The 14,087-nt window shown below is 28.7% G+C and overlaps 1 protein-coding gene across 1 annotated transcript; it reads left to right on the forward strand.

Moving 5' to 3' along the window:
- Positions 1–5,269: 5,269 nt before the first annotated feature.
- LOC137835720 (Nucleotide/sugar transporter family protein) lies at positions 5,270–8,590 on the forward strand. The gene is made up of 9 exons (XM_068644349.2): positions 5,270–5,830; positions 6,024–6,100; positions 6,441–6,572; positions 6,691–6,875; positions 7,023–7,090; positions 7,186–7,318; positions 7,473–7,634; positions 7,801–8,076; positions 8,188–8,590. The coding sequence occupies exons 3-9, from the start codon at positions 6,452–6,454 to the stop codon at positions 8,290–8,292; spliced, it is 1,050 nt and encodes a 349-aa protein (XP_068500450.2). The 5' UTR covers positions 5,270–5,830; positions 6,024–6,100; positions 6,441–6,451; the 3' UTR covers positions 8,293–8,590.
- Positions 8,591–14,087: the final 5,497 nt, after the last annotated feature.

The raw sequence follows: 14,087 nt of genomic DNA on the forward strand, positions 1-14,087 counted from the left end.
AGCCTTCAAATTTTAGGTTCGATTTATGGTTAAAGGTAAGAAATATCCGGTAGTTACAAAATTTACTTGGTTGTTTTTCCAGTTTGCTTTAATGATAGGTCTTGAACTATGCAAAAAGTTGTAGTACAAAACAATTTAATTTTCTGATCGAATTATGGTGAAAAAAAAGTTTAACTATGTATAGTTATTAAACTCTTCTTTCAACTGCGAATCATTGAAATATTTTCTTTCAAAAAATTTGAAATTTAAATAAAATGAATTAAACACTTTAAATTTAGTAGAGCTTATTTTAGTGGATAACACGACACTTAAAAAAATCATTGTTAAACACCTAATTAACAGTGTTGCCATGAGTTTGCCTTAATATCTCTGCACGATTCCTTTTTGGGGGAGGGGATGGTAGGAAGATTCCTACTAGTTCTCGAGAAATCTTATGTTGGGAATATAAAAATGACTATAATTTTAAATTTTTTAAAATTATTTGTTGTCGTTCTAATCATATAATAAAATATTAATTTGTTTATTTTCAATTTATTATAAATTAGTAATTTCTCTGATTTAATAAAGTAATATATATATATATATATATAAATAATATTATTTTAATAAAATTATTTTAAAAATAACATTTATTTGAAAAATATGGAGCTAGTATTTGTTATTATGGTCAACGTACTTACATAAGCAAACGACCACATGGCCTTAGTCGTGAACACTGTTTAGCGACTACTACAACACTGAACCGACAACATGCGACAGCTTAATCATCAAAGTCGTCGAGTTGAGTTGAATTCAGATTCGATATAAGTATTCAGCGTTTCTAACCATTTTACTTACTAACTTCATCAAATAGATTATTCATATTGCGAGTTAACACGGATTAGTTAATTAGATGTAGATTATTGCTAGTTAACACGGTAGGTTATTCGAGATCAAATTTATTTTAAAAGAAAATTTAGATTAATTTTAAATAAATGAAATAAATATGTTAGAACTTTAGTAAAAATAAACTTATATTTGATTTTAATAATTATTTTTAATACATTATGGTTTTGTAAAGTTTATTAAATTTCAACTAAATTGATCGTATTAAAAAATTAAAAATTAAAATATATATTTTGATTGAATTTCAATCAAATTTACTAAATTGATAACCTTTCGGAAAGAGTGAATATGGATAAGATTCAAAAATTAAATTTAAACTAAACTATTTTGTTCATGTAAACTTAATAGTATTAATTCTAAAATTTGAATATCTAGTTTAGTTCATTTCTTTTTATCACTTACTAGCATAATGATATGAATACTCGTTATAATTTGAAAAAAATGAGAATATTCATTTAAATTTGGAGATGTGAGCATACTCGTGTAATAGTTGATTAGTAAAAGCTCTTAAATAGTTACTTAAGGGATACTTGATGTAGATCAGATTTGGGTGAACTAAGATAAATTTCTTGTGTTGATATCTCATTACTTTTGTTGTTGTTTATATTTTTATTTTTATTGTTAGACGATTTATTAGATGATCTTACTAGACGGTCTACTAGATGATCCACTAGTCAGTTTGTCTAATTATTTTATCTGCTGCGAATAGAGAGTTTAAGGCTTCATTTAACATCTTCCCTCCCTTTCTAGAGCTAATTGCATCTACAATAAAGAGTTGAATTTAAGGGATAAAATTAGAAATTTGAGAGAAAATGTTAAACGAAAATTTGAAAAATGAGATAAAGTTATGGATGAGATTGTAGGCAACTCATGCAATAAAAGGGAGAAAAGGATAAGAGCAAACATGGTGAGAAATCATATAGAATGAGAGAACATCATGATGTTCCTTACTCCTCTAGAAGTAAAGAGGTGTATAACAGTTATCACTATGATGATTTCTATCAACCATCCCTTAGGTATCATCATGGGTCTAAAATATACTCATCCTAGGAAGCCTAAATTAGACCTTCCTCACTTACATGAAAAACACAATATTAAATAAATTAGAGAGCTTCTAAAAGGAAGAAAATTTATAGTAGGATAAAAAGAGTTTATAAAAAAAATAGTTTAGATAAAAAATTGAAAGCTATTATTAAGGAAAAAAATAGGAGAAATAAAGAGTAGAAAGATAGGAGAAAGAAAAGAGAGAAAAAGAGGAAAAAGAAAGAAAAAGAATATAGAGACAATGAATTGTTACAAAAAGTTAGGAATGAGGAAGAGTTAACTATAAAATCCTCTAGAAAAGAATATTTTAAGAGGATTCTAACTTTTCTTTCCAAAAATTTATCGAGAGCCACTTGTTGTTGCATAGTGATAACAGTTGTTCTACAATCAAATTAAAAGAAGTTTCAGTTCCAATGCAGAGACCATCTAACAACAATGTTAGACCGTCTAATAGCAAAAATATGATAATATAGATGTGGTCAGATGACCCCAAGTTGTCTCCCAACGAATCTAATAGTAAATTCAATAAAACAGTATTCAAAACCTATCTGCAAAACAGTAAGATTAGTAATAACAATAAAGTAAAATGATAGTTTTAATTTGTTGTGCATAAAAGTAAAGTAGGTGATAAAAAATACTAGAGAAAGCAAGTTAACTCCTAAGTTCACCATAAATTTTTCATTGGTTATATCAAGATCATCATCCTTCAATTCTCATACAAATGTCAAATTTAATCAAACAAGCGTCAATCAAATTCAACAACATCTTATTAGTAAAACAAATGTCTACTAATGTATTCAATATCTCACTCGTCTCCAAGTATTTATCTCTTGAACTAAGTGAACAAGAAATTGATTATAACTAAACAAACTAACCAAGAATTCTAATTAAAGAAAAGAAGTGAATTCTTAACAAGCATTCTAAGACAATATTCCTTTGACATAAACTTGAATTCAAAATGATCAAAGATTAAAACAAACTACTACAAATATTAAAAAATTGAACTTTATTGAACAAAACCTCATAATTCAATGGAAAATTACAATGAAATCAATTTAAAAGTTTTAGTCTTCCATTACGAAGAGGAAAACAAAACAAAAATAAATCAAAGTTTAAGAGCGCTATTCGACTTTAAAACTTGATGCCCCTGTTTTTGCTCTGAAATCTCTTTTATAATCTTCTTTTCTTTGCACAAAATCAAATTCATAATCTATCTCAGGATATTGTTTTACAATTATCAAATATTTTCTTTCTCTATTAATAAGCAAATATCTTCTTTCTTAATCAATCCTAGATCTCATTCTCGCTTCTCTTCCAAATGTATTGTTTCCAAACTTGATTCAGATTTGTGTATTGATTGTAATTAAGCTCGGTGATGCTACGAGAGATATTGCAGAAGATTTACGTGAATAATATTTCAAGGATATTTGCTCTATTTTTGAAGCTTTTTACCGAGTAGTTTTTTAGTGCATAATTTGAAAGAATCCCCTCGCATAAGATTGAATTGATTTTGGTTCTTGCTTCCTCAAAATGTAATAGAATCACCAAATCAATATCTTCCTTTTCCAGAATGGACATCCATCAAGAGTTGCTTTGAGAATACTATTTAAGCACATGAAGCATTTAATCCTTCCATAATCAAGCTTTCAATCTTCAAGTGACATAGTTCTTTTTTGAGAAATTTTCAACATCTTCACAAAGGATAACCGAATTCAAATCTGGAATTGGAATTGACTATTTGGGCCCAAAGACTCGCCAATCCTATCAAGAGCTTTTAAACACTAAAGAACAAAATAGATTTAACATAGAATAAAAGAACGTTAGGTAAAGAAAAATGGAGAATGGTATGTTAGTTGGACCAACTAATATTCTTTCTGAAATTTGAAGTTTTTAGGGAGGAAGGGTATGACATAGCTTAGTAAATCAATCAACAATACAATGTGATAGAAGAAAATGCTAAATGAGAAGAGGAACAAATTGATGCCTGTTTTACTAGAAAAAAAAGGGATGAACAAAATTTTGCAGACACAAGGATCAAGTTAATATGTCACACTGTAGGACTAGGTAAAGAAAAAGGTTTTAAATTGCAATTGTAGTAATGAACTCATGATAACATAATGGAGTTATGAATCCAGGGCTATCATGGTTGTGGTTACCATCACAACTGAGACTTAAATCCTTGGAAGAGAATATTTGAGAGAAAATCAGGTCAAGAGGGTGTGCTTGAGAACCATGTGCGAGAAATCAAATTCAAGTTCTGTTTCAAATTAAAACATGATTGTGACTCTGTGTTATTCTTTCATCTGCGGGCTATGGGAAGTGAGAAGATATGGACTAAGGTAACTTTAATAAATCTTTGATAATAACACAACCATAGTTTTAACTTTGATAAATCTTTTACAAATTAGCAGCAATGGTATGATAATATAGATAATCATTTTTAACATTATTGTCACATTACTCAAACAGCAAGCAGTATGGGTCAAATAGCCATTTTAAGTAAAGATAAATGATCAGCTCTAACATCTTCCACAAAAACTAATGTTCTCAAAGCTTCAAATTTGTACACCAGTTTTATTTTTTTTATTTATGGTCTAATGGTCTCTATTTTATGTCCAATGTTGCAAGGACCTGAAAAATAAATATTCCAAAACAAACAATGTTATAAAAAGAGAGAGAGGTCATGCTTACAGAAGAACAAGATTGGATTTTCCTCCTCAATAACTGCCGAATAACACCTCCAGCCATCTTAGTTCAGACTGCAATCCATTCACATGAAGACTACAGAAAGTAGCTAAATATCTCCAACAAGTATAAAAGATCAAATTCTACAAATATGCATAAGGGTACTGACAAAGACAGCCTCACCAAAAAGTGCAAATAAGATAAGAGTAAATGTTATCAACTGTTTCTGCAATGAAGAATAAGAACCAACATAAGCAGAAAAAAACAGCAACATCAAAAACCCACATCACCAAGCAACACATTCAAATGAAATCTCAATAGGGCATATGATTGCTGAACATGGGTCACAGATCCTAGTTGCAGTGATTGCTGAACATTTAAAACTAAGAGCTTACATGTAATGAAAATTGAATGGAGTAGGAGAAGATACAAGGACACATAAGTTTTATGCAAAAGAACAAAAATTGATGGTATGTTAAATGTTAATTAGGAGTGGGGTTGAAGTCTCTTGAAGATGGTTGGAGAGTGTTGCTTAAAATGGCAGATATGTGTGCTGAGCTGGCCTAAAAGGAAATGTTGGTTTCACTCACCTTCCTGACTTGTGAGTGAAGACACATTTGGCATACAATTTTTGAAAACGATGTGGGACAAGTGAGTTTGGTAATCACATTAGCTATACCCTATACAATAATATGCATCCATCATCCTTTTTAGACCAAAAAAACATGTGCAAGAGTCTCCAATTCTCATTTTTTCCTTATGAAATGAACCAATTTTTTCTATTCTACACACAAAAATCATTTATGCCTATCATCTTGTTCAGGGAAACACACTAGTATAGCAGCAGCAACAGCAGCAGAAGAGCAGTTCAGATGTCCAAATCCCTTTTTCATTTGACAATAGTTATATTCTTGCTTCAAATGGCCGTTAAACTCCCGCCATCCCATGAAGTTAACGGCGTTAATTAGGCACCACCACCACCAACCCATAAAAATTATAAATCCCACAAAAGCTTCATACTCATACAAGCTTACCCTTCAATCCAATTCACTATCACTCACTCTTCCCTCTCACACCATTATTTTTCTCTCTACCTTACACTTCCACAATACACCTCTCCCTTCCTATAAACGCTGCCGTTTAGACTAAGAACTTGGCTCATCTTTTGGAGTTGGAGGAGCCCTTACATCTTGCAATTTCATTTCACCATTCCAAGGTATGTATTCATCATATCATTATTTTCATTTCATTCTTTGCTGTAACAAAATTTATAGGTTCTGCTTGTAATGTTTTTCAATCACAATTATAACTTCACTTACTACTAAGAAAATATCATAAACAACATCTGTATGTTATGCAAAAGTTTGTTGATCATGGTTTTCATTCCTTGTCTTGTGTGATCCTGTCAGGCTCCTACCAGGCAATAGCTTCAAACTCGATCTCAGATTAATATATCATTCATTCCTCTTAATCAATATTGAATAAGGTACGTGTTGATTAATTTGATTTTGGTACCAACCATTGAGTAAAAGCTAAGGAACGCATTACTGATTATTACTAGTGTGCTTTTTGGTATCTGATAATAAATTGATAGATGACGTTATACTTGTATGAAAATGAAAATTATGAAGACGACATTGAAGCAGTAAAGGAAAAAAGTTAAATTAAATAGCTAGATTGATATTTAAAGAAAGGTGTATGCTTAATTTAATGATATTAAAATGGAATACAACTCTGGAAATGGCTCTGTGATTTTTCCTCTGTTAAATTTCACAAAACTAAACTAATGATATAAACTTCAAATTCTGCACTTTTGATGAATCTAGTGACAGAAAAGATGGGAGAGATGTCAAACTTTCAATTGGGTGTGATCGGTGCACTATTTCTCTCGGTGGCTTCTTCTGTCTCCATTGTCATCTGCAACAAAGCCTTGATGAGCAATCTTGGCTTCCCTTTTGGTGATAATCATTTTGTCCTCTCTTTAAAAATCATATAATTTTAGCTATCAGTACTCAAATTTATTAACAGTTACGTATCTTATCGCTCTAACTCGTAATTTTATTTCATTTGGAACAGCCACAACACTTACTAGTTGGCATCTGATGGTAACGTTTTGCACCCTTCATGCGGCTCAACGCTTGAATCTGTTCGTCTCCAAATCCATTGACTTCAAAACAGTCATGCTTTTCGGTATTCTGAATGGCATCTCCATTGGATTTCTCAATTTGAGTCTTGGCTTTAATTCCATTGGATTCTACCAGGTTTCACCTCAATATCTTACTACTACACAATAGTATCATGTTAAACTTTAGGGTATTTTTAGATATGATATGTTCACATGCATGTTGTCTTCTGAATCATTCTTTCTACTTGTATTAATTTTACCTTTTGGAATGACTATTTTGCAGATGACAAAACTTGCGATCATACCATTCACTGTATTGTTAGAAACTATTTTCCTAAAGAAGCAGTTCAGGTAACAAGTTGTTGAAAGAACTTTAAAATTGTAATTTTTAAATTAAACAATGTTTATGTGTTAATTAATGTAAAGTCTTATGCTAATACACGCAGCTCTAAAATAAAATTCTCTTTATTCCTATTACTTGTGGGAGTTGGCATTGCCTCAATCACAGACCTTCAGCTCAATTTTTTGGGAACAGTTCTTTCCCTTCTGGCAATCATAACGACTTGTGTTGGTCAAATTGTATCCTTTATTGCTCAATGCTTACTCTTCCATTTGCAGCATGCAATTATTGTTATCAAGTAATTATGATGCCGTAATCTTGATCATTAATTATCATCATTAAAGCTTAGGAAGATCTGATATATTTGGATTCTTAACTCAGTGCTCAATTTAGCTGACCAACACAATACAAAAGAAGCTTAATGTCTCTTCCACACAGCTGCTCTACCAATCTGCTCCATTCCAAGCAGCAATTCTTTTTGTTTCAGGCCCTGTTGTGGATCAAATGCTCACCAAGCAAAATGTTTTTGCCTACAAATATTCTCCTGTTGTCTTGGTAATGTTAAATCCTCACCTTTTGTTACATTCAATATATGTATAGTAGTTCAAGATCACAATTATCATAGTTTCAACTTATCTGACACATAACTGAGTTTTATTAACTTTCTAGTAAATTAAAAATTTTGGTTCTAACATTTGTTTGTTGTTGATGAAAAATTCAGGCATTCATCATCTTGTCCTGCTTGATAGCTGTTTCTGTGAACTTCAGCACATTTCTGGTGATAGGAAAAACATCTCCTGTAACTTATCAAGTGCTAGGGCACCTCAAGACTTGCCTTGTTCTAGGATTTGGATACACATTACTGCATGACCCTTTCACTGGAAGAAACATTCTTGGAATACTAGTTGCCGTTTTTGGAATGGGCTTGTACTCTTATTTCTGCACTGAGGACAACAAAAAGAAACAGTTAGCTAGTGATCTCCCTTTGGCCTCTCAGGTTCTTAATTACTTTAAAATTCAAAAAATATTAATTTTTACCATAATTAATATAAGATCAATAAAACTACTATTTAGGGTATTTTGTTTATTCACTTTTTACTCTTTACAGGTGAAAGACAAAGATAGTGCAGCAGTTTTGGCAGGAAAAAACGTGGGTAATCAAAAGGAGGAAAATGATGAGGTTAAGAAATTAAGCAAGGATTCAGTTATTTGAAAGAATAGGGTCCATGTCTTTTTCAAATTTGGTATATTTTGGGTCTCTTCAATTTCTTGTAGGGAAGTTGTAATGAGTGTAAATCAAATTTGTTTAATAAGTTTTCTGTATCTTTAAGTCGCTGCAATTCCTTTACCAACCATATATTCCTTCAACTACAGGAAATTCAAATTTCGTAAAATTGTAATCCTTTTTTGCTTCAATAGAAAGGTAGACATCAATTATTTTTGTGATTCACAATAGCTATGTTCTTCTCAATAACAATCACAGAAGGAGGCTGTTGCTTTCTATTTTATTATCTTCATTGTTTATTCATCACACGTCTCTTAGAGGGCTACTCATTCTCTCGTGTCTTAGAACCACATTAGTGTTTTACCATAATATCTTATATATATATAGATAGATGAATGTTTATTTTATATGATTCAAATTTATAATAAATGTTTTAAAATTTATAAAATATTTAATAATTCATTTTATAATAAATAAATATTTCTAAAAAGTTATAGTTACATTTTAAGTTTATTAAGAAATAGATATTGTGATAAAACGTTGTTTTTTTTAATCTTTTAAGGAATTGATACATTGTTTTACAATGGTGGGAAAAAATGTGAGTGATTGGGCTTGGCCCAATTGCTTTTGTTTTTCTTATTCATAGTACCTATTTTTAGAAACTTACTTATTTAAACTCATTGAGAACATTTAAGTGTTGTTTAAGTGAATATGTCAAAGGAACATTAATGAATTAATCAAACATGTAACAATCTCTCCCTCCATAATTGTCTTGTTGTGAATATAACTTGTGACCTTCACTTTGAATATTATTGATGGATTAAATGTTTATCATTAGGAAAAAATTATAGCTAATTATCTCCCTCAATAATTATTTTTATTTAATAGCATAGCAGTCTAAGTACCATAATTCGACTGTGACTTGGCTCACCTGACCTACATTAAAGGACAATTGATATCATCATATATTCTAAAAATCATGTACCATAGCCAATACTCGATGTCGCTTGAGTAATCATGTATTCGCTTGAGCGTTGTTTGTCTAGAGAAAATATAATTGTTTTGACGTCCATTTGCTCAAGCTATTAGTCACTACGAATGACAAATAAACCAAATCTATCGATGTTGTTCGAACCTATTTTGATTTTGATGGGGAATCTCCACATTGATTGGATACGAGTATAGATATGGATAATATCCAATTTTTAAATTGAATATGAGGACGGGGATAAATATGTACATACTTGCTTTGTTCCCTATCATCCTCATTTTAAATTAGTAAAACATTTTTAGTTTATTAGGTAACATGAAAAACTTGTTTTTATTATTGCTTTTTTATCCTCTTTTTTTTCTTTTCATTTTATGAACCATTCTTTTGTTATACAACTTTTCATTTTCTCTCAATCGTTCGACTCATTAAATATCCACAAAATTCACTCAAGTTTCTAAGGTGCTCTCTCTTTTATTACAACCTCAATTATTTGTCATTTTGTACATGTTATTTTACAAATAATGTATTAAATTTAAGGCATAAGCCTCAATTAATCGAATCTAAAATATACATTTGATCATTTATGTTCTTTTTAAATATTTTTATTTCATGTTTATTTTTTATCATGTGAAAATGTCTAATTGATAATTTCGAGTGTTCAATAGTGTAAACTCTTAGTTTAGTAGGTAATTTAAAAAAGTTATTTTATATTTTCTCTATGGTTCTTAGTTTCGTTTTATTTGAAAAAAATTATTCACTACACAATTTTCGATGTGAGATCTCCAATACCCCCTCAAGTCGAGATTGTCAACTGATGCATTATATATTATGGGTGGTCCCATAACAGGTGACTTGACAAACCTAACAAACTTTTGCTATGATAGACTCAAAATGACTGTGATACCATATTAAGAATTGGAATTTAAGTCTAACTCAACCTTATAAAATCGGCTTATAAGGTGAGGTTTGCACCACTTATATACTATGAAATGTTTTTATCTCTAGTAGGCGTGGTCTCTCCGAGTATCCTATTCTCATCCCTATTAGTAATCACTTAAATTATACATCATATAATTTGAGTGTTCATATTAACTTTTAAACGATAGTGATGCCTATAATAAGTCGTTCAAGCATATATCATCATACTATTGAAATGTCTTTATCTCTAGTAGACGTGGTCTCCCTGAGTATCCTAATCTCATCCCTATTAGTAATCACTTAAATTATACATCATAGAATTTGAGTGTTCATATTTGAGAATATTTTCAGAATAATAATATTAAATTAATTAAAATGTGTTTATATCTCATTTCACAATACATTAACATTATAATTTTGTTTATATCACTACAAGAAAATCATATAGAAACCAATTTTTAGATACCAAAATAATTAGTTGTAATAGTAACTAAATTAGAGATCATTTTAAAAACTAAAAAAAAATGATTTTTAAATTAGTTTCTATTATTGTTAAATGGTTTCTAAATTGGTATCTAATTAGCAACCAAAGTTTTTGCTACCAAATTTATAAACTAAATAATTGGTAGTTAAAATCTTGATTGCTAATTAGATATCAATTTAGAAACTATTTAACAATAATAGAAACTAATTAGAAATCATATTTTGTTTTAGTTTCTAAAATGGTCTCTAATTTAGTTATTATTGTAACTAATTATTTTGATTTCTAAAAATTAGTTTCTATTTGACGATTTTCTTGTAGGGTATGTAAATATAAACAGTGAACTCACGTTCATTCTACAACCTATAACTGAAAAAAATGTTACTGGAGAACAAAGTTTTCTTTGTTATCGAAATTAAAATAATTTAAATTAGTATTTTAAGCATTTTTCGTGAACAAACCCCAAATATATCTAAATACGGTTTCCTGAACTTTTATGTTTTATTTGGTAGGAGGTAAGTAATAAAAAAATGTAACAAATAAGTGAAAAGTTTAGTTAAAAATAAAATATATGATTTTATTTGTTGTTAATAATATATATTCACTAATTTACAATATTATTTACTGATGTTAAGTGTTATATTCACTAATGTTTAACCTATAATTTTCAATATATATCTATATTTTTTTATATTATTTTTGTATTTTCTCCAGTTTTTCTTTCTACCATAAAAAGATTTAAAGATGATTTTTAAATATTAATTTAAGAAGAAAAAGATGAATTAAAAAGATGAAAAAAATAGGAAATTTTTTTTAAAATTATTTATAAAATAAATTGATGTACCCTTTTGACTGTTTCTATATTCCTTAAGCGTTGTCCCCCTTTTCTTTAGAAAAAAAAAACAGTGTAATGTCTTTTGATTTTATTAAAATTATGATTTTATTTTTTATTTATTAATATCCATTATTTTCTATTTTTCATTTTTTCTCTCTATCAATTATCTCAATTTTTTTTTCTAAAAAAAACACTTCTAAGATACTGAAGGTTGGAAAATGTCACATCATATGACTGGCTAGTTGACCATATAAAAGAAACCCTAAAATTATTGTGTTGAGGTGGAGTAATTACTTTCAAACTACTTTCATTTATTTGATTGTAGAGTAGCTGTTAGTTGTTCATTTATTTGTTGTAAATTGATTGATTAATGGACCATTCAATATTCTTATTATGTGCTACAAGATAAGATATACAATGCATCTCATTTTAGTTTCTCAAATAAAAAAATATATATTTTAATGCTTTAATTTTTAAAATATATAACTTTGATTTTTAATGATTAACTTTAAAATATTAAAAATATTTTTCAAATATTTTAATCTCTCAACTTTAACATTTAAAAATTGAGATCATATTTTTCTTAAATTTGAAATATTTTTTTTTTCATTCAAGAAACCAAAATCAAATTTATCTTCAACTTCATAAATAAAAATATTATCAATCTTTTATAGTAGTTGAATTTTGTTACCAACTTGGTAAATAAGTGCTTTAGTAGTTTATGTTGTTTTTTATAAGCCATTTCTAGCCTTTCAGAAATAATTTTTAAAACAAGTTATCTTCAATTAAGATCGAGTTGACGAATTTTTTAGTTGAAAGTGTACTTTTGAATTATTTTTTTATAAACTATATTTTATTGTTGTTGGGGATAATGTTGTTTAAGACGGATAGGAAAAATTAAGAGTTTAATTTAGGTAGAAAAAATAACAAAGGAACAAAAATTGCTTAATTTAAAAGTAAAATAACATGATTTATCCAAAGGACTTGAAGAACCAAAATTATAAATAGTTTAAAAGAAGACTAAAAAGAAATAAAGTTGTAAGCTAAACATGATATAGTTTTAGAATTCTAGATGTATTCATATAGAAAAAAAAAACACTGTACATATTTGGGTCAGCATAAAGTAAAAGCCATTGTGTTTCAATTAATTTTAAGAATAAAAGTTTGAAGAGAATGTTGATTTAAAGAAAAAAAAATATTAAAAAAATAAACAACGAATTAGTTAGTGTAGTAACTTTATGACAATGACTAAGGAAAGGAATTTATAATAGATAAGTGTAATCTGACTTTACAAAATTATATACTTTGTTATAGACGTAATTGAAGATATATACAAAATATAATGTAAATTAATATATATATATATAATGCAAATTATACACGCAATTTGTTATGATGTTTTCTTTTATATATGCATTTATATCTACTCAGGTAGAGTCATCGTTATATCACTAGTACAAATAACAATGAAACATAATGATTAACAAGCTAAAAACAATTTAATTTCATCAAACATCAACGTACAAAAACCATAAATTTCATCAAACATTTACTTATATGTAAACTTTTATTTTATGTATATTTAATTAAAATTTTATTTAATTAGATACTTATATGATTGGTGAATAAATTTTTGTGTGTTTGGAGAATTCTAAATTTTGATATGATTTAGTTGTGTGATTTTTGATATTGTGATATTCAAAATATGAATTTTAACCAAGACATAGTATTTTTATGAAAGAAAATATGTTAAGATTGTTTAGGATATGCATTGACTAGGGATTTGTCTAGAAGGAGATATCTTACTCTCTTGAGATAATGAAATCATATAGATGAAGTTATTCAAGTGGTGAGAGTCAAAGGAGGTTCATATGAATGGGTAAGTTGTTTAAAATATAATAGAAGTTCTTTTTCTATAACTTAGTTTTAGAACGAAGTTGGATTGAACCATTTCTGCAACTCTTTGAACCTCACAAATCACTCACTCCCCTCCTCAATCCCTAAATCCAATATGTTCTATTCTTCCTTTCTGTTCATGCGAAATGGCCCACTGGCCACCGTGTGGACCGCTGGCCACCTTCAGCACCGCCTGAAGAAATCGGACTGTTACAGCACAGACATTCCTCGCGCAGTCCGTAAGTGGTTAGGTTTTGTTTGCAATGACTATATCAACCCATTACTCTTTCTTTTTCTTCTTATAGCTTGTACAAATTATTACTGACTCGATAACACCGTCTTGTTATCAAAGAATTGTTTTCCTTTTCTTTTTTCGATGAACTTTACATCATGTATAGAAAATATATAGGGAGTTTCTCTTAGGATAGTAATAATGAGATTCTATCATTATTAAATTAATTGCATATAATTGGGTACGTATAATATCGTACAATATTTCATACAATAATTGCATATAATTTGATAATTATTATTTTTAAAAACATATCTCCCTAAATATATAGGAAATATATAGGTAGTTCTCTCCCCAAATTAAAATATAATTAGATAGGATACTAATAATGAGATTCTATCATTATTAAATTAATTGCATATAATTGGAT

This window comes from Phaseolus vulgaris, chromosome 5, assembly GCF_051622355.1.
Source record: "Phaseolus vulgaris cultivar YP4 chromosome 5, ASM5162235v1, whole genome shotgun sequence".
In the NCBI taxonomy this organism is placed as follows: domain Eukaryota; kingdom Viridiplantae; phylum Streptophyta; class Magnoliopsida; order Fabales; family Fabaceae; genus Phaseolus; species Phaseolus vulgaris.

What these genes read in the sequence shown, in the direction of transcription:
- LOC137835720 (XM_068644349.2), top strand. Translation starts at nt 6,452, where the DNA reads ATGGGAGAGATGTCAAACTTTCAATTGGGTGTGATCGGTGCACTATTT. An exon ending in TTCCTAAAGAAGCAGTTCAG is followed by an intron (nt 7,091 to 7,185) that starts GTAACAAGTTGT and finishes TAATACACGCAG; the next exon opens with CTCTAAAATAAAATTCTCTT. An exon ending in CGACTTGTGTTGGTCAAATT is followed by an intron (nt 7,319 to 7,472) that starts GTATCCTTTATT and finishes TGCTCAATTTAG; the next exon opens with CTGACCAACACAATACAAAA.